The sequence below is a fragment of the Sapajus apella genome, unplaced genomic scaffold (genome assembly GCF_009761245.1).
Source record: "Sapajus apella isolate SASKATOON/1434 unplaced genomic scaffold, GSC_monkey_1.0 scaffold12, whole genome shotgun sequence".
In the NCBI taxonomy this organism is placed as follows: Eukaryota; Metazoa; Chordata; class Mammalia; order Primates; family Cebidae; genus Sapajus; species Sapajus apella.
Window position 1 is genome coordinate 30,121,168 of NW_022436952.1, and position 21,386 is coordinate 30,142,553.

Here is a 21,386-nt window from a genome sequence, read left to right on the forward strand (position 1 = left end):
AAATATTGTGTGGTTCCACTTACATGAAATATCTAAAATAGGCACATTTATAGAGACAGAAAGCAGATTAAAGGTTACCAGGGACTTAGGGGTAAGGCAAAAGGGGAAGCTATTGCTTAATGCTTATAGAATTTCCCTTTGGGGTGATGAAGAAGTTTTGGAAGTGGATAGTATTGATGGTTGCTTGACATAGTGAATATAATTAATGCCACTGAATTATAAATTATAATTATAATTTATAATTATAATTATAAATTATAAACTTAAAAATGGCTCATATGGCAAAGTTTTATATATATTTCACCATAATAAAAAATATTTTAAAACCCATACTGGTCTTTATTTTCATTATGCAGCTCACTTCTTTCAAGCTCTCACTTATTTCCAAAAATTTAAACTGGTTCTAGAAAAAGACACTTAAAAGAAGGAGAGAAACTATTTTCCTTTAGGTTCATTTTCAGTGTATTTTACTTTTGTCATGTCTGGCTGATGAGGCTCTTAACTAGTCATATTCAGTCTTAATGGTAAATATAGTAGTAAACTAATGACTTCTACATTTGTATATTTTTCATTTTAAACAATGAATAGTTCAATCAAATAGTAATTGCCCTTGACAATAGGTGTTGATCAGGTAGACATGATTTTATGTTATTAAGAAAGTAAAATACTGTGCTTACATGGCAGTGCCACATTTTGAGAGGCTGCCTTTTCCTTAGGCAGAATGTTGGGATAAAATTAGACCATAATAAGTTGGACCAAAAGTTCCTTGGATTTAGTGTACTGCTTAATGTCAGCCCAGATGAACATCCAGACCTGAAGAGTCTCCATATGTTTAATTTGCCCTTTTGTTTAAATAGACATTCAGCAGGGACTGGAGAAAATATCAAGCTGTGCCTTTCTGGCATGGTGTTTATTTTGTTACCTCATCATGTGCCAATTACTAAATAATATCCACAGATTGTTATTTCAGGAGAATACTTACTACAGTGAAGGTCTTATAGGAAGGAAATTCTTAGTATTGTGGAAATGAGAAGTAAGCACTGTTCTTTTCATTCTCTAAATTTTCAACCTATGGTTTTCTCATTTTTTTCTCTTTCAGCCATTTGGCCATCAAATCTGTGTTTTAAATACTAATCCTTTTTTTCTCAAGGACTTTTTTTTCTGTTCCATTACAGTATTTTCTGCCTTAGTTGCTTTGCTTCCACTCTTGGCTTTGCTATAATCCGTTCTCCACACTGTGGCCAGAGCGTTCTTGATAGCATTGCATTGTTCCATATGGTAGCCATTAACCATATGTGATTAAGTTTAAATTAATTAAACTTAAATTAATTAAAAGTAAAATGTGCCTGGGTCACACTAGGCACATTTCTAATACTCAGCCACTGTGGCTAGTGGTTACCAAATTGAGCAACACAGCATTGAACATTTCTGACATCTCAGGAAATTTGGTAGCGTTCTAGAGCATAAGTCAAATCACCTCCCTTACTGTTGGAACCGAAACTCCTTTCCTTGTCCAGCGAGGTGCAATAAAATCTTGATTATCTCCCCCCTTGTCATTTCTCTTTACATAACTATTTATTCACAATAGTCTAGATGAATTGGCCTTCTTTCTATTCCTTTGCCTGTGCCAGAATTTCCCCCCATCCTTACTCAGGGGCTATTTCTTCTGTTTTGGAACATGCTTCCCCACCAGATTTTTACATGGCTGGCTCCAGTGTCATCATTTAGGTATCAACTTAAATGTTTTCACCTCAGGAGAATTCTTCCCTATCTACCCTAAACACCTCCTTTAAGAATCTTTTGATATATTACCCTACTTTTTATCATCTTTGTAGCATTTATCCTTAAATGAAAGTCTTACTTATTTGTATATTTGTCTGCTTATGCTAATACCCTTCTCACCACTAGAACGTAAGCCTCTTACAGTAATAGATTTTGCAGATAACTGTATGGTATGTGTTAGGAGGATACAAACTGCTGTTGTATAGTATTCATCACTTTAGTGATTAGTCCTGGTTCTTTTAAAGTTAATCTGTTTCCCTGACTATACAAGATTAAAAGATTGTCTGAATTTTTCTCATTATGGGTTGTTAATCTTTTAATATTTATGGTATAAATGGAAAAAATAAATTTCATATATCTGTTGATTTGATGCTCCTGAAGAATACTTCCTAACCTCTCCATCCTTGGTTTTCTTTTAAATAGTTTTTATACCTTTGTTCCTTCTCAGACTGAGCATTTTCAGAAAATTGTATTGGCTTGATACATGAACATAATGTTCTAGTTAGCATTTAATAAATAAATAAATAAATAAATAAATAATTTGTCCATTCCCAACACTATTTGCCTATCTTTGTACAGTCTGTATAGATATACAGTCTATTGCTATCAATACCAGTGTGATCTCTAAAGTATTGTACTATTTTGTCATATCATTAAATAGTCGGCATGGTTGTACAGTTACTTTGTAAAGTAACTGTAAAGAACTCTGTATTTCCGCTATGGAGGATAAAGATTTAAAAATAAATACTTGACACTATTGCTATTTTCATTAAATTTGTCTTATTTGGAAAGAAACAAAAATGAACATTTATGAAACATCATGAAATAAGTAGTAACCAATCAAGTGTTACACAGACTATACTAAAATTAAGAATAAGAATAGAAGGTATTTTATGTTTATTTTATTTTCTTCATTATTTTCCAAGTTTCTTATACTGGGGCTATATTACTTGTGGACGTGGAACAAAAGGAGTGAATGTCATTTTTTTAGATGCAGCACATGCTGAGTACACAAAATATATTCAATATTTAGAGAAGATAAGGAATCAACAGTGATGAGATTACTTATAGGAAGCTTTCAGGAAAGAGCATGTACTTCTTTTTTGGGCATGAGGTCAACTCCAATTTGGGCCACACACTTATTTTCAGATACTGCCTAGTAATTACATTTAATTACCTTAAGTCATTTAGGTGATTGGTAAGAGGTCTACCAAGCTGGAAATATCAAAAACAGAGAAATGTTATTTGTGTTTTATAGATTGCTTCATGTGCGAAATGGAAACTGCAAATATCATTTGGGTGAAGAAACATTTAAATTAGCTCAGACATATATGGATAAACTATCAAAACATGGCCAGCAAGCAAATAAAGCTGCACTCTATGGAGAACTGTGTGCACTCCTGTTTGCAAAAAGTCACTATGATGAGGTAAGTGTTTTAAGGTACATATCATTGTGACCAATAAGTACTTATAAAAACAGAGGGTAAATCAAATAGTCTTTTCTTATTTTTCTTACAGATCTCATTTTTACATATTAGGTTTAAGGCAGTACACATTTGTAATGGAAAATTTAAATCAGACAAGCTGGGCACCATAGCTCATACCTGTAATCCCAGGAGCTTGGGGCCAGCCTGGGCAAGTGAGACCCTGCCTCTACAAAAAATTAGCCAGGTGTGTAGCACTTGCCTGCGATGGTCACATCCTACATGGGAGGCTGAGGCAGAAGGATCCCTTGAGCCCAGTAGGTTGAGGCTGTAGTGAACCCTGTTTATACCACTGTACTTAAGCTTGGATGACCAAGTGAGGCTCTGTCTCAAATAAAAGAAAAGTGAAATCAGACAAAAGGAGTATTTGTGAGATGGATTTCAAATATATAAATGTATAATTTAGAGCCCTTTCTTTGTTGTTTTTCTTTTGATTTAACCAAAACTATCTGTCTAAATTGGATGGGCTTCTTATTGTAGTTTTTGAGACAGGGTCTTGCTTTGTCTCCCAGGCTGGAGTGTAGTGGCACAATCTCGGCTCACCACAATCTCTACTCCAGGGCTCAGACAATTCTCCCACCTCAGCCTCCCAAGTAGCTGAGACTACAGGCACACATCACCACACCTGCCTACTTTTTCTGTCTTCTTTGGTAGAGACAGGTTTTCACCATGTTGCCTGTGCTGAACTCAAACTCCTGGGCTCAAGTGATCCACCTTCCTCAGTTTCCTAAAGTGCTGGGATTACAGGCTTGAGCCACCATGCCCAACCTGACAGTTATTTTCTTTCTGCATTTGGATTTACGGGTTTATACTATGTCTTATTCATGTATTTGCAACTCTCAGCACATTCATGAGGAATGTAGAAGTCTTGGATAATTTTTGACAGTTTAATCTTTTAGTAATAAATAAGCTTTTCACTGTCATTTACAGAAAAGTACACAAATCTTAAGGACATAGTTTGATGAATTAGCACCATGTTCTTGTGTTAGGCTAGGCTAGGCTATGCAGAGGTTATATCAACCCCAGTAATCCCAGCACTTTGGGAGGCTGAGGCGGGTGGATCACGAGGTCAAGAGATCGAGACCATCCTGGTCAACATGGTGAAACCCCGTCTCTACTAAAAATACAAAAAATTAGCTGGGCATGGTAGCACGTGCCTGTAATCCCAGCTACTGAGGAGGCTGAGGCAGGAGAATTGCCTGTACCCAGGAGGCGGAGGTTGCAGTGAGCCGAGATCGCACCATTGCACTCCAGCCTGGGTAATGAGCAAAACTCTGTCTCAAAAAAAAAAAAAAACAAGTAAGTTTCTTTCCAGCTCATAATATATCCCTGTCTTCAGATGGCTGTGGCTGTTGTTAACATTATATCTGTACTTTGATCAAGACCCAGTATGGTTTTGGGGTCTATGTGGAACATACCTATCTAGAACATTACCAGCCTGGGCACAGGGACAGAAGCTTCATGGAGAAGTACTGCTAGCTCTTGGACTTTTCTTCCAGAAAAGGCATGTTTCACTTCTCATATTTTAATTGCCGAAAGAAATCATATGGCCACACTTGTCTTTTTTTGTTTATTTGTTTGTTTGAGACAGCATCTTACTCCATCAAGGCTGGAGTGCAGTGGCATGATCTTGGCTCACCACAGCCTCCACCTTGGCCCCACCAAGTAGCTGGAATTACAGGTGCATATCACTACACCCAGCTAATTTTTTTCACTTTTGATAGAGATAGAGTCTCACTATGTGGTAACCCAGGTTGGTTTCTAACTCCTGAGCTGAAGCAGTCCTCCCACTTCAGTCTCTCAAAGTGCTGGGATTACAGGTATGCACCACCACACCCAGTCTAAGATAATTTATTTTGCCTTTTTTATTTCTTCCACTAAGCACCAGGAGAGGAAGGACATTTTTTGTTTTGTTTCCCACTTCATACCTAAATACTAGCACATTGCCTGCCACTTAACCTCTCTATACCTCAGTTTCCCATAATAGTACGTATCTTTTAGGACTGTTGTGTCAGGTTAATGTGTTAATGCACATAAAATACTTTGGACAGTAGCTGGGACAAAGTAAGCACTCAACTAAACAGACAATTCAGATATAAAATAATAAATGTTGGCCAGGCTCAGTGGCTCACGCTTATAATCCCAGCACTTTGGGAGGCTGAGGCGGGTGGATCACGAGGTCAAGAGATCGAGACCATCCTGGTCAACAAGGTGAAACCCTGTCTCTACTAAAAATACAAAAATTAACTGGGCATGATGGTGCGTGCCTGTAGTCCCAGCTACTCAGGAGGCTGAGGCAGGAGAATTGCATGAACCCAGGAGGCGGAGGTTGCAGTGAGCTGAGATCGTGCCATTGCACTCCAGTCTGGGCAACAACAGCGAAACTCTGTCTCAAAAAAAATAAATAAATAAAATAATAATAATAAATGTTATAGTAGGAGGATGTAAAGTATACAAAAAGTTGTCTAGGGCTGAAACCTGAAAGACAGATGAGTTTTAAGGGGTTAAAGGAAGAGGGAAGGCAGAGGGAACAGTATGTGCAAAGGCTCCTGGTCAAGAGAGAACATGCCTCTGATTTCCTGAAAATATGTCAAGTATCCACAAGGTCTGATTCAGACAAGCTATAGATATTAAGAATAAAAATAATATAACAGGTTTATACTTTTGAAGAAAGTTTAGCCTCAGAAAATTTAACTGTAAATTTTGTGTGTATTCTTAAGTACTTGAAAGCTTATAGAAAATTTTTTTCAGTCATTTTGTTAAATATTGTCCATTTGATTTACCACAGTTGTGTCTCTTCTATAAATAATGATTTTTTTTAGGCATACAAATGGTGCATTGAGGCAATGAAAGAAATTACAGCAGGCTTACCAGTGAAAGTTGTGGTGGATGTTTTAAGACAGGCTTCTAAGGTAAACGTAATGTTAAAATTATTCAATGAATTATAGGATTTATCAGGCTTCAAGTTTCTTTTAATTAACCTATTACTTAACATTTTAGCTATTTGTACAGTCCATACACGTAGATCTGTTTTATAAGCTTCTGTACTCATTTTTAGAAATCTGGTTTCTAACTAAAACTATCACACATAGATTTTTAGCTAATTTTTCTTTAAGAAAACCAGTGAAATAATACATTTTGACAATTGTTTTAGCATATTAAAGTACCGATCAAAGTAGTATTTGGGTGCTATCCTGGCTTGAGTTTGTTTTTGTTTTTCTTAAATATTCATAGCAACCTGAATTCCTTATGCCAAAATACTGTAAACTTTGGTCACTATTCTGCTAAAGGAGAGCCTGGTGTTAAATCTCTTTGTCATAGGATTGCAGTCTCACACAAGGCAGCTTGCTTTGTTGACTGTAAGACTTTGATTGCTGTAAGACTGCAATCCTGGCCGGGCGCGGTGGCTCAAGCCTGTAATCCCAGCACTTTGGGAGGCCGAGGCGGGTGGATCACGAGGTCAAGAGATCGAGACCATCCTGGTCAACATGGTGAAACCCCGTCTCTACTAAAAATACAAAAAATTAGCTGGGCATGGTGGTGCGTGCCTGTAATCCCAGCTACTCAGGAGGCTGAGGCAGGAGAATTGCCTGAACCCAGGAGGCGGAGGTTGCAGTGAGCCGAGATTGCGCCATTGCACTCCAGCCTGGGTAACATGAGTGAAACTCCGTCTTAAAAAAAAAATAAATAAATAAATAAGACTGCAATCCTGTGACAAAGAGATTGACCTGCTAGGCAGTCCTTACTTGATTTTTCTCTATTTTTCTTATTCTGTAAATAAATGCATTAAATCTTTAAAATTTTTATTTTATTTTAAATAGAGACAAGATCTCACTATGTTGCCAGGCTGATCTCAAGTGATCCTCCCAAGCTAGCACTCCAAAAGTGCTAGGATTACAGTTGTGAGCCACCACACTTGGCCTGCATTTTTGCAGGACATTTAGTAGTATTTTAAAACTACTGCTTTGGTGCAGTGAGGCCCTAAAACACTAATGCACTTTTCAGATATACTCTTCTACCCAGATGTTGCTCAGATTTTAATATTTCATTTTGATTGATTTTACTTATGGAAATTCAACTAGGAGATTCCAAACTTATGGATCTGGGAGAGTCCAAGATTTCTGTGAAATTTATTAAGTCATTTTTAGATTAAGTAAACAGCATAAATATTCAAGTTATCAGAGCTAGAACAGGGATATTCTTATTTTTTAATTAATTGAAATAATTGAATATTCATTTAATGTCAAGACAGCATAATATTTATGCAAGGTATATTTCTATATGCAAATTGTATTTAGAGTTTTAAAAAATGACTAGCTGTACTCATGGTTCAAAATATTTTAAGAAATAATTGGCAGCTGTGCACAATGGCACATGCCTGTAGCCAGGAGTTCAGGTCCAGCCTGGCAACATAAAACCTTATCTCTTAAGAAAAGAAATAATAGGAAAACTTGAAATTCTATGCATTTAAAAATTATTAAATGAAAATGACAAAAGATTGTTGAATGCCACCACAGGACTGGGATGTAAGGACCTTAGAAAATACTGTGGTAAATTCTGCCCCCATTGTTTTATTTTAATAATAGGGAAAGATGGGAGTATACCAGCTTTGTAAGGTAACTTTGTTATGACAGATTTGTACCAAGAAGACTGTCAAAATTTTAAACTTTATAATTTTCCCAGCTTATATACAGATCTGTTTATAATAGAATTTTTAAGTACTTGGAAGGAAAGAAATTACAAGTAGAACCTTCGTATTTAAGTTTGGAGGGTTTTTTCTTATTAACTATTATAGCCAGAATATATAAACCCCACTTATTTTAGCACACTAATGAACTGTTTGAGAGTTAACAGTTTTTCACTTTATCTTTAGGCTTGTGTAGTAAAACGTGAATTTAAGAAGGCAGAACAGTTAATTAAACATGCAGTGTATTTGGCACGGTAGGTGATTATTATTAAAAATATCTTTTTAAATTGTCTGTATACTTTATATCCTAATAATTTTATTTCTTTCTATAGGGATCATTTTGGATCCAAACATCCAAAATATTCTGATACACTGCTAGATTATGGGTTCTACTTACTCAATGTAGATAATATCTGTCAGTCTGTTGCAATTTATCAGGTATGTTAATGGTTACCCTTTTTTTCTTTCAACCTATATTGACTTGCTGACTTGTATTTGTTTGTGGTATATAAATCACCCTCTAAAAATGACTCTTTGACACCAACCCCGCCCACCAATATAGGCTGCATCATTATTTTATTAAGTATTACCTAGAAGACATAGACGTTAATGCTTTGGAAATTAAAGAGAATCATTCAGAAAAGGAATTGTTGGGTTGCAAGCTCATATTTGGGAGTAGTTTTCCATTTTTTATTTACTCATGTAATGGATTGTCTTTGTTGTTGATTTAGCAGATGTCACTAAAGCTGCCTTCGTACTAACAAGGATGGCTGATAATAATTGTTTTAGGCCTTTCCAACTCATTGTCAGTAAATGATGTATTATGCCATTGCTCTAGATAAGGCATACTTGATTTTAAGGTTCACTTTTGAAAAAGGACATAGAGAAAAACATTCCCTATGTCTTGAGAATCAAGACATAGGAATGATTATTATTATTAAACCATTGCATTTTAAGTCAAACTCTGTCTTCAGAAATTCAGGCCTTCTAGGTGATTTTCATGTTCTGAGATTTAAATACAGCAGGACTTCTTTGCCTTCTAAATTTTATGGTGTTAGGTATATAGAATATATATTTAAATTACTAGGATGTTTAATTTAACTAGGTGGTATTTTCTACAGTATTGACAAATATTTTTATGATTCTTTCAGGCAGCCCTTGACATTCGACAGTCAGTGTTTGGTGGCAAAAATATCCATGTAGCAACAGCTCATGAAGATTTGGCTTACTCTTCTTATGTCCACCAGTATAGCTCTGGGAAATTTGACAATGCACTGTAAGTTCCACATTGCTTTTCTCTGAAGGAGGAAATACTGTTTTTGTTTTGTTTTTTCCTATTAGGGAACTATTATAATATTAATAATAGTACTTGATGTACTTTATAGATGGAATTTGTCTTCCTGGAACTTTAACAGAATGCCTAAAATGTTCTTGAAGTCATTTAAAATCATACCATTTGTCAGGTGCAGAACCGTAGGAGGCTGAGGTGGAAAGATTGCTTGAGCCCAAGGATTTGAGACGCTGTCTACTCAGAAAATTTTAAAAATTAACTGGATGTGGCCGGGTGCGGTGGCTCATGCCTGTAATCCCAGCACTTTGGGAGGCTGAGGTGGGCGGATCACCTGAGGTTGGGAGTTCGAGATCAGCCTGACCAACATGGAGAAACCTCATCTCTACTAAAAATACAAAATTAGCCGGGCATGGTGGCACATGCCTGTAATCCTAGCTACTCAGGAGGCAGGAGAATTGCTTGAACCCAGGAGGCAGAGGTTGTGGTGAGCCAAGATTGTACCATTGCACTCCAGCCTGGGCAACAAGAGCAAAACTCTGTCTCAAAAAAAAAAAAAAAAAAATTAGCTGGATGTTTTGGTGCATGCCTGTGGTCCCAGCTGCTCTGGAGGCTGAGGCAAGAGAATTGCTTGAGCTCAAGGGGTCAAGGATGCAGTAAGCCATATTCACACCACTGCGTTCCAGCCTGGGCAACAGAGTGAGACCGTATATCCAAAAATAAATAAATAAAATCATAATTTATAGGTTATTAATTTAGCCTTTATGTGATTTAATATTGAGACTTGTATATTTTCATGGAGAATGTGACTTATCTTTTGAGTATTTCCTTCAATAATTTTTGAGTAATACAGTAGCAAACTAATAACCTAAAGACTTCCTGATCAGAACACGTAGAAATACTGAATAAAATATAACAGTCATCTTTTTAAATGTATAACTGAGCTTGCAAAAGTGAGGGGGACATCCCTCGAGGGCCAATAATGGACAGTAGAATTCAAAGGGTTAGTTAAGCGTGGCCTGTGGTATAACTGCTTTGGGATGGTGGGAAAGTTTAGAGATTTCTGTAACCTTGGTCTAAGAAACAGCCTATAGGAGGCTGGGAGTTAGAACTGAAACCCTCACAAGCAAAGTCAAGACTACAACCCCAGGGAAAGGACAGGTGGACGTCTATCTAATTAATAGCTGTCAGGGAAAGTTGGCTATCTGAGCTTGGGGTCACAGTTGAACCCAAAAAGAAGCCTCACAAAACTTATGATTCTATACCTATACCACTCTTGAGTTTAGGGATAATGCATTCTAACCTCCAAACAGAAAAATACTGAAAAGCACTTTGGGGCTGCTGGTTCTTCTGGAATTCCTTGTGAGAGAAAATACAAAACTTGGAAATACTTATCTGTCAACCCAAGCTATACAGACATTTAATAGACAAAGCTTCACCTAAAATGAACTCACCATTAAAAATCACAAAACATGGCTGGGTGGTAACTTACACCTGTAATCCCAGCACTTTGGGAGGCCGAGGCGGGCATATCATGAGGTCAGGAGATCAAGACCATCCTGGCTAGCACGGTGAAACCCCATCTCTACTAAAAATGCAAAAAATTAGCCAGGCCTTGTGGCACACGCCTATAGTCTCAGTTACTCGGTAGGCTGAGGCAGGAGAGTCACTTGAACCCAGGAGGTGGAGGTTACAGTGAGCCAAGATTGCGCCACTGCACTTACTGGGCGACACAGTAAGACTCCGTTTCAGAAAAAGAAAAAAAAAATTGCAAAACATAAGTGAATAATCTCTGAGTCAACAGACGTAATGAACAGGATTAGAATCCTGAAAACTTCAGTTAACAGAACTTTATTTTGGTTGGTGCTATAAAGTATGTGTTCTTTATATAATTAAAGATACAAAATAGGTTGGTGAACTAGACCTGCAAATAAATTAAAGTTTTAAGTTTTACTGGAACATAGCCATGCTCATTCATTCATGTGTTTTCTATAGCTTCTTTCACACTATAGCAGCAGAGTTCAATAGTTGCAATAGAGAATGTGTGGCTGACACAGCCTAAAATATTTACTATCTGGCCCTCTACAGAAAAAGTTTGCTGACCCTAACATAGAAGAAAGAATCGAGAATATTTTGGAGGACAGTAAAGAATGGGCTTGTTTTTTTTTTTGTTGTTTTTTTTTTTTTTTTTTTTTTTTGAGACATAGTCTCACTCTGTTGCCCAGGCTGGAGTACAGTGGTGTGAGGGTTCACTGCAACCTCCACCTCCCAGGTTCAAGGAATTCTTCTGTCTCAGCCATCTGCGTATCTGGAATTACAGGCACACACCACCATGCCTGGCTAATTTTTGTGTTTTTAGTAGAGATGGGGTTTTACCATGTTGGCCAGACTGGTCTCGATCTTCTGACTTCAAGTGATCTGCCCACCTAGGCGTCCTAAAGTGCTGAGACTGCAGATGTGAGCCACCACATCTGGCTGGAAAAGAACAGATTTTAAAATAAAACAAATGATTTATGCTACAACATGGATGAACCTTGAAAACACTGTGCTCAGTGAAAGTCACAGAGGATCACATATTGTATGATTTCATTTATGTGGTATGTCCAGAATAGGCAAATTCATAGAGACAGAAAATAAATTGATGTTATCTAGGCTGGGGAGTTGGAGGGAAATGGAGAGTGACTGCTAATGGGCATAGGTTTCTTTATGGGATTATGAAAATGTTGTAAAATTGATTTTGGTGATTGGCATACTATGTGAATACACTAAAAACCATTGAATTGTACATGTTAAATGGGTGAATTGTGTCGTATGCTAATTATATCTTGAGTTGTTATAAAAATAAAACAAATGGCTAGAAATGGAAATGGTCATTGACACTAAAACTCAGCAGACAAGCCAAGCATGGTGGCCCACGCCTGTACTCCCAGCACTTTCGGAGGCCAAGGTGCGTGGATCATTTGAGCCCAGTTGTTTGAGACCAGCCTGGGCCACATAGCAGATCCCCATCTTTACAAAAAAATACAAAATATTAGGTGGGCATGGCAGTGTACGCCTGTAAACCTAGGTGTCTGGGAGGCTGAGGTAGGAGGATCACCTGAGCCCAGGAGTTTGAGGCTGCGGTGAGCCATGATTGCACCATTGCACCACTGTACTGCAGCCTGGAGGACAGAGCGGGATCCTGTCTCAAAAAAAAACCCAAAAAAACAACAACAAAAAACGTCAGCAGACAAGTTAAACAGCAGATTAGTTACAACAAAAGAGAAGATAAATTGGAAGACAGATTTGAGAAAACTAGTGGTTACCTGGAAGATGGGAGCGAAGAGGCTTGGAATTGTCTGAAAGGAGCTGACAATAAAACAGGGAAATAGCTTACCTTCTGTTTGGTGATATGGGCCATAAACAACCAAACTTGTTCAGGGAAGAATACATGTTGTAAAGAAGAATAAAGTAGGGTAAGATATGAGAGAGTGATGAGGTTTTTTTTTTTTTTTTTTTTTTTTTTTTTTGAGACAGTCTCTGTCACCCAGGCTGGTGTGTAATGGCGCGGTCTCAGCTCATTGTGACTTCTGCCTTTTGGGTTCAAGCAATTCTCCTGCCTCAGCCTCCCGAGTAGCTGGGATTACAGGTGTGTGCTACCACACCCAGCTAATTTTTGTATTTTTTTTAGTAGAGTTGAGGTTTCACCATGTTGGCCAGGCTGGTCTCAAACTCCTGACCTCAAGTGATCCACCCACCTCAGCCTCCCAAAGTGCAGGAATTACAGTCATGCGCCACTGCACCCAGCCAATGGTAAATTTTTTTAGGTCCTTTTATATGGTTTGTTCTGGAAAGACCTGTTCAGTGAGGAGCGAACCATGAGAATGTTCAGGGGAAGAGCATTGCAGAGAGGTAAAGCCAGGGTGAGAACATGCTCCACATGTTCAGGAAATTGCTAGGCCTATGTGGCTAAAGGGGAAGGAGAGAATTGGTATGAGAATGGCAGGAGATGAGGTCAGGGAAGTAGCAGGCTGAAAGATCATGTAGAGTCTTGTAGGCTGTAATACAGACTTCCTCTTTCTGAGGGAAATGGGAGTCTCTGTTGGATATTAAAAGTTCAGTCTACAACAGTTTGGAAATTTAAAACAAAAAGCTGGACCTTTACCACAGATAGTTCTAGAAATACTTTCTATCAATATTATATTACAGACTGTGATTTTTAAAATTCCTAAATCATTTGTAACTAAAAAGAAATGCCAGACTATATTTATCTGTATTACAGATTTCATGCAGAAAGAGCTATTGGTATCATTACCCACATCCTACCTGAAGATCATCTTCTTTTGGCTTCTTCAAAGAGGGTGAAAGGTATCCTTTGCAATCTAGTCTCAGATATTTTTAAGTAGATGATACATGCTATAAAATAGGGGTATTTGTTTATTTTCTCAGAGGGTTGGAGGATTTTCTCACAGGATTGACTGTGTCTACATATTACTAAATAGCGATTTTACCACAAGTCTACTTAAGGATTTCCAGTAGTTCATAATGAAAGACTGTTTGCATCTCTCATAAAACATTGTTAATAGGCTGGGCATGGTAGCTTATGCCTGTAATCCCAGCACTTTGGGAGGCCAAGGCACGTGGATCACCTGAGGGTCAGAAGTTTGAGACCAGCCTGGCCAGCATGGTAAAACCCTGTCTCTACTAAAAATATAAAAATTAGCTGGGCATGGTGGCAGGCACCTATAATCCCAGCTACTTGGGAGGCTGAGGTAGGAGAATTGCTTGAACCCAGGAGGCGGAAGTTGCAGTGAGCAGAGATCATGCCACTGCACTCCAGCCTGGGCTATAGAATGAGACTCTTGTCTCCAAAAAAAAAAAAAAAAAATTGTTAAAAGCCAGAATTTCTTTCTTTTCTCTCTCCCTTTTGTAATTCAATCATGCATGCATTAGGTTTTTTTTGAGGATTGCATGGAAGAATAACACAAATGTTTCCACACAACATGGATAGAAGATGGGTTTCATAGCTTCAGCTTTGTAGTACAGGATTCTTATCCTGAGCTTCATATCATGTTACCCTGAATGTTGCAAGGCTCTTGCCAAATACCCCTATCTTCCATTTCTTATTTTAACTTTCCTTCTGATTACCACCAAGGCTTTCTCAGGTAATGCATTTATTTTGCTAACATAATTGGGTCACCTATGTGGTAATTCCGTGCATGTGGGATATGTTCTACCTTAATTCTGGAACTGAGTTTTTCCTCTCTCTAGGTTTGCATTTTTTAAGTTAATACAAGTAATGCATGGTTAATGTCAGAAGTTAAAAAATTAGATAGAAAAGAGAAAAAATAAATTACCTTAAAATCCCACCAATCCTCAATCAACATTTTGGTGAATATTATTTTAGACTTCTCTTACTTCAAATAAGATAACTAAATGAATGATTTTTTTAGTTTTATAATTGATTGTTTCACTTAATATATTACAAACATGTTTTCATGTCTCTACATATGTCCTTTTTTCTAATGTATTTAACCTTACCATTATTATTTGACTCTTATAATTGTTTTTAACCTTTTCTTTTTTAAAAATGCTACAGTGAAATAAATCTCTTTTTCTTACCTTTGTGTACATAGACAGTTTTCCAAGAAATCAAATTATCTGGTAAAAGAACATGTATATTCTTAAGACTTTAGATGGAGTTTGAAAGTCTTGAATGCAGCTTTGAAATTGAAATGTCTTCTTGCATGATGTGGTTGGTCAGATGAGTAGGAGGAAACCAGTTGTTTTAGCTGTGTTTGGTTAAAGGTTATGTTTTATAAAGTGTGGTTTCAAAATGTTCAAAGTGCTAAGGTACTCCTTGACACAGTTTCATAACTTTTAAAAACTTGCCTTGTCCTTGGATTTAATTTAAAAAACAAATTCACATCAGCAAAGTATAACAGTCTATTAAAATAGAAGCTGATTCTGCAAAATAGTTTATACCATTGTTTTTCTTAAATTTGAATTTATTATACTGTGCAAAATAGAATGACTGCCAAAAAGTGTACTTTTTTGTGAAAGTGGAATTCTTTCATCTTGACCAGTTCCAAACCATAATCACATATAAATGTATTCAGTAAACATTTATATTACTTAAGTTTAGATGTTCTGATTAGCTTTGGTAGATGGGTTTTGAAGTACACTAATTTATTGCCTTCTTTATTTAGCACTTATTTTAGAGGAGATTGCAATTGACTGTCATAATAAGGAAACTGAGCAGAGGCTACTTCAAGAAGCTCATGATTTGCACCTGTCTTCACTCCAACTAGCTAAAAAAGCTTTTGGGGAATTTAACGTACAGACTGCAAAGCACTATGGAAACCTTGGAAGACTTTATCAGTCAATGAGAAAATTTAAGGTAGAAACATGTTTTACTATGTTTTTCTCTCTCTTTTTTTTTTTTTTTTTTTTTGAGACGGAGTTTCGCTCTTGTTACCCAGGCTGGAGTGCAATGGCGCGATCTCGGCTCACCGCAACCTCCACCTCCCGGGTTCAGGCAATTCTCCTGCCCCAGCCTCCTGAGTTGCTGGGATTACAGGCACGCGCCACCATGCCCAGCTAATTTTTTGTAGTTTTAGTAGAGACGGGGTTTCACCATGTTGACCAGGATGGTCTCGATCTCTTGACCTCGTGATCCACCCGCCTCGGCCTCCCACAGTGCTGGGATTACAGGCTTGAGCCACCGCGCCTGGCCCCTCTCTCTTAATCTTAAGTAATGAAGCAGAAACTTAAATAATAAATCTTAAGTAAGCTGAAATAAATTATATACCGACCTTTTTCCACAAAGAAGCTGAGAAAATAGCCAGTATAAAACAACAGAGGCCAAGCACAGTGGCTCATTCCTATAATCCTGGCACTTTGGGAAGCCGAGATGGGAGGGTCCCTTAAGACCAGGAGTTTCAGACCAGCCTGGGCAACATAGGGAGACCCTGTCTCTACAAAAATTAGGTGTGTTGGCACTTGCCTGTCTTTCTAGCTACTTGGAAGACTAAGGCAGGAGGATGGCTTGAGCCCATGCAGTGGCTATAATCATGCACTCTGGCCTAGGTGACAATGTGAGACCCTATCTCTAAAACAAACAAAAAATAGTCAAAATATAAATATCAGGACCATGGGCCAGACACAGTGGCTTAAGCCTGTAATTCCAGCATTTTCAGAGGCCAGAGTAGGAGTAACACCTAAAGCAGGAGTTCAAGACTAGCCTGGTCAATATAGGGAAATTCTGTCTCTACAAAAAACAAAAAATTAGCCAGACATGGTGGCTTACACCTGTAGTCCCAGCTTTTCCAGAGGCTGAGGCAAGAGAATGAGCCCAAAAGGTTGAGGCTGCAGTGAGCTATGACCACACCACTGCACTCCAGCCTAGGTGACAGAGTGAGAGCCTGTTTCAAAAAAAAAAAAAAAATCAAGACCATGAACAATTAGGAAACATGTCAAACCAAAAGGATTAATGTACGAGGCCAGGCGCAGTGGCTCACATCTGTAATCACAGCACTTTGGGAGGCCGAGGCGGGCGGATCACTTGAGGTCAGAAGTTCAAGACTAGCCTGGCCAACATGGTGAAACCCCATCTCTACTAAAAATACAAAAAATTAGCCAGGTGTGGTAGCATGCACCTGTTGTCTCAGCTACTTGGGAGGCTGAGACAGTAGAATTGCTTGAACTTAGGAAGTGGAGATTGTAGTGAGCCAAGATCTGCACTCCAACTTGGGTGACAGAGTGAGACTTCGTCTCAAAAAAAAGATTACTATACAAAAGTAGTGCTTGAGATAAGAAAAAAATTTTTAAAAAGACAAATATGATTGCTATACTTGACTTCAAACATAGTTCTTAGTATATAATTATTGATATATAATTCTTAGTATATAGTACGTACATATAGCTCTTAGCAGAATGCCTGGCACATGGTAGGTATACAAGAAGTGTCAGATATTGCAACAACTATTATTAATCATAGCAATAAATATGACTAACTTTAATGTCTTTTAGAATTTTGAGTTATAAATTCCTTTTTTTTTTTTTTTGAGACGGAGTTTCGCTCTTGTTACCCAGGCTGGAGTGCAATGGCACGATCTCGGCTCACTGCAACCTCTGCCTCCTGGGTTCAGGCAATTCTCCTGCCTCAGCCTCCTGAGTCACTGGGATTACAGGCACGTGCCACCATGCCCAGCTAATTTTTTGTATTTTTAGTAGAGACGGGGTTTCACCATGCTGACCAGGATGGTCTCGATCTCTTGACCTCGTGATCCACCCGCCTCGGCCTCCCAAAGTGCTGGGATTACAGGCTTGAGCCACTGCGCCCGCCCCCTTTTTTTTTTTTAATGTAAGGTCTTAGTCTGTTACCCAGGCTGTACAGTACAGTGGTGTGATCACGGCTCACTGCAGCCTCAACCTTCCTGGGCTCAGGTGATCTTTTCACCTCAGCCTACCAAGTTGCTGGGAGTACAGGCACACACCACCACGCCAGCTAATTTTTGTATTGTTTGTAGAGACAGGGTCTTGCCGTATTGCGCAGACTGATCTCGAACTCCTGGGCTCAAACAATCTGCCTGCCTCGATCTTCCAAACGGTTGGGATTACAGGCATGAGCCACTGCATCCAGCCTATACAGTCTTAATATTATTAATTTTGGGATCACAGCAAGGAATGAGTGAGAGGTCTGCCTTACCTGAAAAGCAGACCTTTTATATTCCTCAATTCGCTTGAGTTTAGTTTGTTGAGGGAAATAAAAATTGTCGAAATTCCAAAAACTGAAACGACGTGTATGCCCATGTAAATTAACATATTATGAGATAGAGCTTGTAAAGAAGGTCCAACTAAAATTTGGACTGTTAACTGTGTTACCCAAGGGAAGTAATTTTTATTTTAGAATATTTTGTTAATTTCTCCTAATAGTTTCTTATAATTAATTTTGCAAATTTCTTCTTTGCTGTTAATTTCTTCTAACAATTTTTTCTTACCAGGGTAAGTTTTCACTTGCTACTTTTGGCATAGGATAATATTGCTGTCATCAGTTTATCTGCAGTTTCCAAAAATCTGTAATGCTTCCCATAGGCAATTTTTGGAATAACATAGTGTGTTCTTTGATCTGATTACCTCATGGCATTCATAAGATGTCTTTGGCATTTAGATCAATCTTGCTCATTGAGTAAGAACTGTTAAGATGAGAAAAAGTATAATGATTGATTCAGCATAATTGTTTTTCAGGAAGCTGAAGAAATGCACATCAAAGCAATTCAGATTAAAGAACAACTTCTTGGTCAAGAAGATTATGAAGTAGCCCTTTCAGTGGGACATCTGGCTTCTTTATATAATTATGACATGAATCAGTATGAAAATGCTGAGAAACTTTATTTGCGATCTATAGCAATTGGTATGTTACATTTAAATTCTCTTTAGTCAGTTGATTACAAATCAACATGTCAGCATGTCTTATATGTTGTATAAGGAAAATGTTATTAAAGGCTTAAATGGAGCTGGGTGCACTGGCTCATACCTGTAATTCCAGCACTTTGGGAGGCCAAGATTGGTGGATCACTTGAGGTCAGGAGTTGGAGACCAGCCTGGCTAGTATGGTGAAACCCCATTTCTACTAAAAAATACAAAAAAAAAAAAAAAAAAGGAAAGCCAAGCATAAGTCCCAGCTACTCAGGAGGCTGAAGCAGAGGAGAATCACTTGAACCTGGGAGGTAGAGGCTGCCGTGAGCTGGGATTGCGCCACTGCAGTCCAGCCTGGGCGACAGAACAAGACTCCACCTCAGAAAAATAAAATAAATAGTAAAATATAAAATAAAATAGACTTAAATGGGATAAGTTGCTAAGGATATTCAGGAACCACCCAAAAATCATCTGGAACATTTTGCTAAAGGTGCTTTTTTTTGATATTGAAGTCAGTAGTAAGAGGTGTGACAGTAGAGTGTCATGTGTAGGCAAAAGTAGTTATTTTAAACTGTTTGTGCAATTACTACCCACTCATTTCTCCCCCTACCTTCTCCTAACTTTAACATCATGGATCAGGTTTACCTGTTTTTGAACTTGATTAAGTTATACAATGTATGTTTTTATGTGTCTGGCTTATTGGTGAACATTAATGGTGAAATCTGTGATGTTGCATATCACTGCCATGTGTTTGATTAGGATGTCATCCATTCCACTGTTTTGTTTTTTTTCTTTTTTAAATGTTTTTATTTGTTTGAAACCATTACATCTGAGACCATTCCACTGTTAATAAACATTTGGAACATTTGGATTTCCATTTCAGGACTACTGCAAAATCAAAATAAAAAGCCATGGCCATCATCTTATGAAGTTCCTGTTAAAACTCTTACCCATTTTTTATATTGATTTGTCTTGTCATTTTCTTATTGACTTATAGAAATTCTTTATATGATATGAATCTGACAGACCCTTCATTGGTCACATGCACTGTAGATATCTTCTCTTACTGTATTGCTGGTTTCCTAATGGAGCCTTTTATAAAACAAAAGTTCTTAATTTTTTTTTTTTTTTGAGACAGGATCTTATTCTGTACAGATCAGGGCTCACTGCAGCCTCAACCTCCTGGGCTCAAGTCATCCTCCTGCCGCAGCCCCCTAAGTAGCTGGGACTACAGACGTGTGCCAGCACACCTGACGAATTTTTTTTATTTCAATATGACGAGGTCTCACAATGTTGGCCCAGGCTGATCTCAAGTTCCTGAGCTCAAGTGATTCTCCTACCTCAGCCTCCCAAAGTACTGGGATTGCAGGCATACAGGCATGAGCCACTGCGCCTGGCTGGTTCTTAATGTAATCAGATGCATCAGTATTTTCTTTTGTGAATAGTACTTTTTGTATTCTGTTTAAGAAATCTTTTCAGCTGGGCACGGTGGCTCAAGCGTGATTATGCCTGTAATCATTTATCCATATACATGTGGGTTCCCTATTATCCGTAATATATTGACTGACTTGCTCATTCCTCAAGTGCACGTAGTTTCAGAATTGCTAATCCATACCGCTGTGAAAAACAAACCTATTTAGCGTTCAATATTTCTTTACAGTTTTCCTTTTTCTTTAGTCTGAAGGTAGTATATGTTCACAATACAGGGTTCAAGAGTTAGTTGGGGTTATTTACAACCCCTTCCTTCAATGTGGTTATGTTATTTTTTCCTTCTTCTTTCTTTTTTTTTTGAGACAGAGTCTCACTCGGTTGCCAGGCTGGAGTGCTGTGGTGTGATCTCAGCCTACTGCAACCTCTGCCTCCTGGGTTCAGGTGATTCCTCTGCCTCAGCCTCCCAAGAAGCTGGGACTCAGGCGGATGCCGCCATGCCTGGCTAATATTTTTTTTTTATTTTTATTTTTTAATTTTTCTCTCCCGCTCTCTCTTTTTTTTTTTTTTTCTTTTTTTTTTTTTCTTTTTTTATCTTAGTAGAGATGAGGTTTCACCATGTTGGCCAGGATGGTCTCGAACTCCTGACCTCGTGATCTGCCCACCTCGGCCTCCCAAAATGCTGGGATTACAGGCGTGAGCCACCACACCTGGCCAGTTATGTTATTCTTTTGCAAAACAATTAGGCTTATTTATCATGTTAAATTTTTGCCTGCATCCATCTTTGTTTGTTAATTTTTTTGAGTATGTGAAATATTAATTTTCTGTAATCAGAACTGTACAGATAGATAACGCTCAGAGACATGTAATTTTCTCTGATTTCTTCTACCCAGTTCCCACCCACTCACTATGGATAACCAGTCTCATTAGTTTCTGGTTTACTGTTTTTGTGTATCTTTTTGCACAATGAGCAAATAAATATTTTCTTATTTTCCCTATCATACAAAAAAGATAGCATACTATAGATACTGTTTGGTATTTTACTTTTTTAAATCTGAACAACATACATACCATCAGTTGCTTCATAACACTTTGTAGAGAGCCCAGAGTTTCCCCCTCAGTTTGCAGCTACAAAGTATGCCATTGAGTGAAGATATCCAGTTGATTAAACTGGTTCTGTGTTTTCATTTGTTTCTGTTAATTTGTAATTACAAATACTGTTGCAGTGAATAGCCTTGGGCCTGTGTATTTTCCTATTGTTGGAGATGCTGCCATTCTTCTTTGAGATCTCTTTAAAACAGTTCCTTCAAACCATGAT

The 21,386-nt window shown here is 37.9% G+C and overlaps 1 protein-coding gene across 2 annotated transcripts in view; it reads left to right on the forward strand.

Moving 5' to 3' along the window:
• APPBP2 (amyloid beta precursor protein binding protein 2) overlaps nucleotides 1–21,386 on the forward strand; it is a 73,306-nt gene that overhangs the window by 46,914 nt on the left and 5,006 nt on the right. For both annotated transcript variants that reach the window (XM_032280739.1, XM_032280740.1), the window contains 8 exons: nucleotides 3,041–3,209; nucleotides 6,089–6,178; nucleotides 8,140–8,207; nucleotides 8,286–8,391; nucleotides 9,105–9,229; nucleotides 13,503–13,588; nucleotides 15,430–15,620; nucleotides 18,470–18,635. In XM_032280739.1, the coding sequence (XP_032136630.1) occupies nucleotides 3,041–3,209; nucleotides 6,089–6,178; nucleotides 8,140–8,207; nucleotides 8,286–8,391; nucleotides 9,105–9,229; nucleotides 13,503–13,588; nucleotides 15,430–15,620; nucleotides 18,470–18,635 (1,001 nt within the window). The remainder of the gene's footprint in view (nucleotides 1–3,040; nucleotides 3,210–6,088; nucleotides 6,179–8,139; nucleotides 8,208–8,285; nucleotides 8,392–9,104; nucleotides 9,230–13,502; nucleotides 13,589–15,429; nucleotides 15,621–18,469; nucleotides 18,636–21,386) is intronic.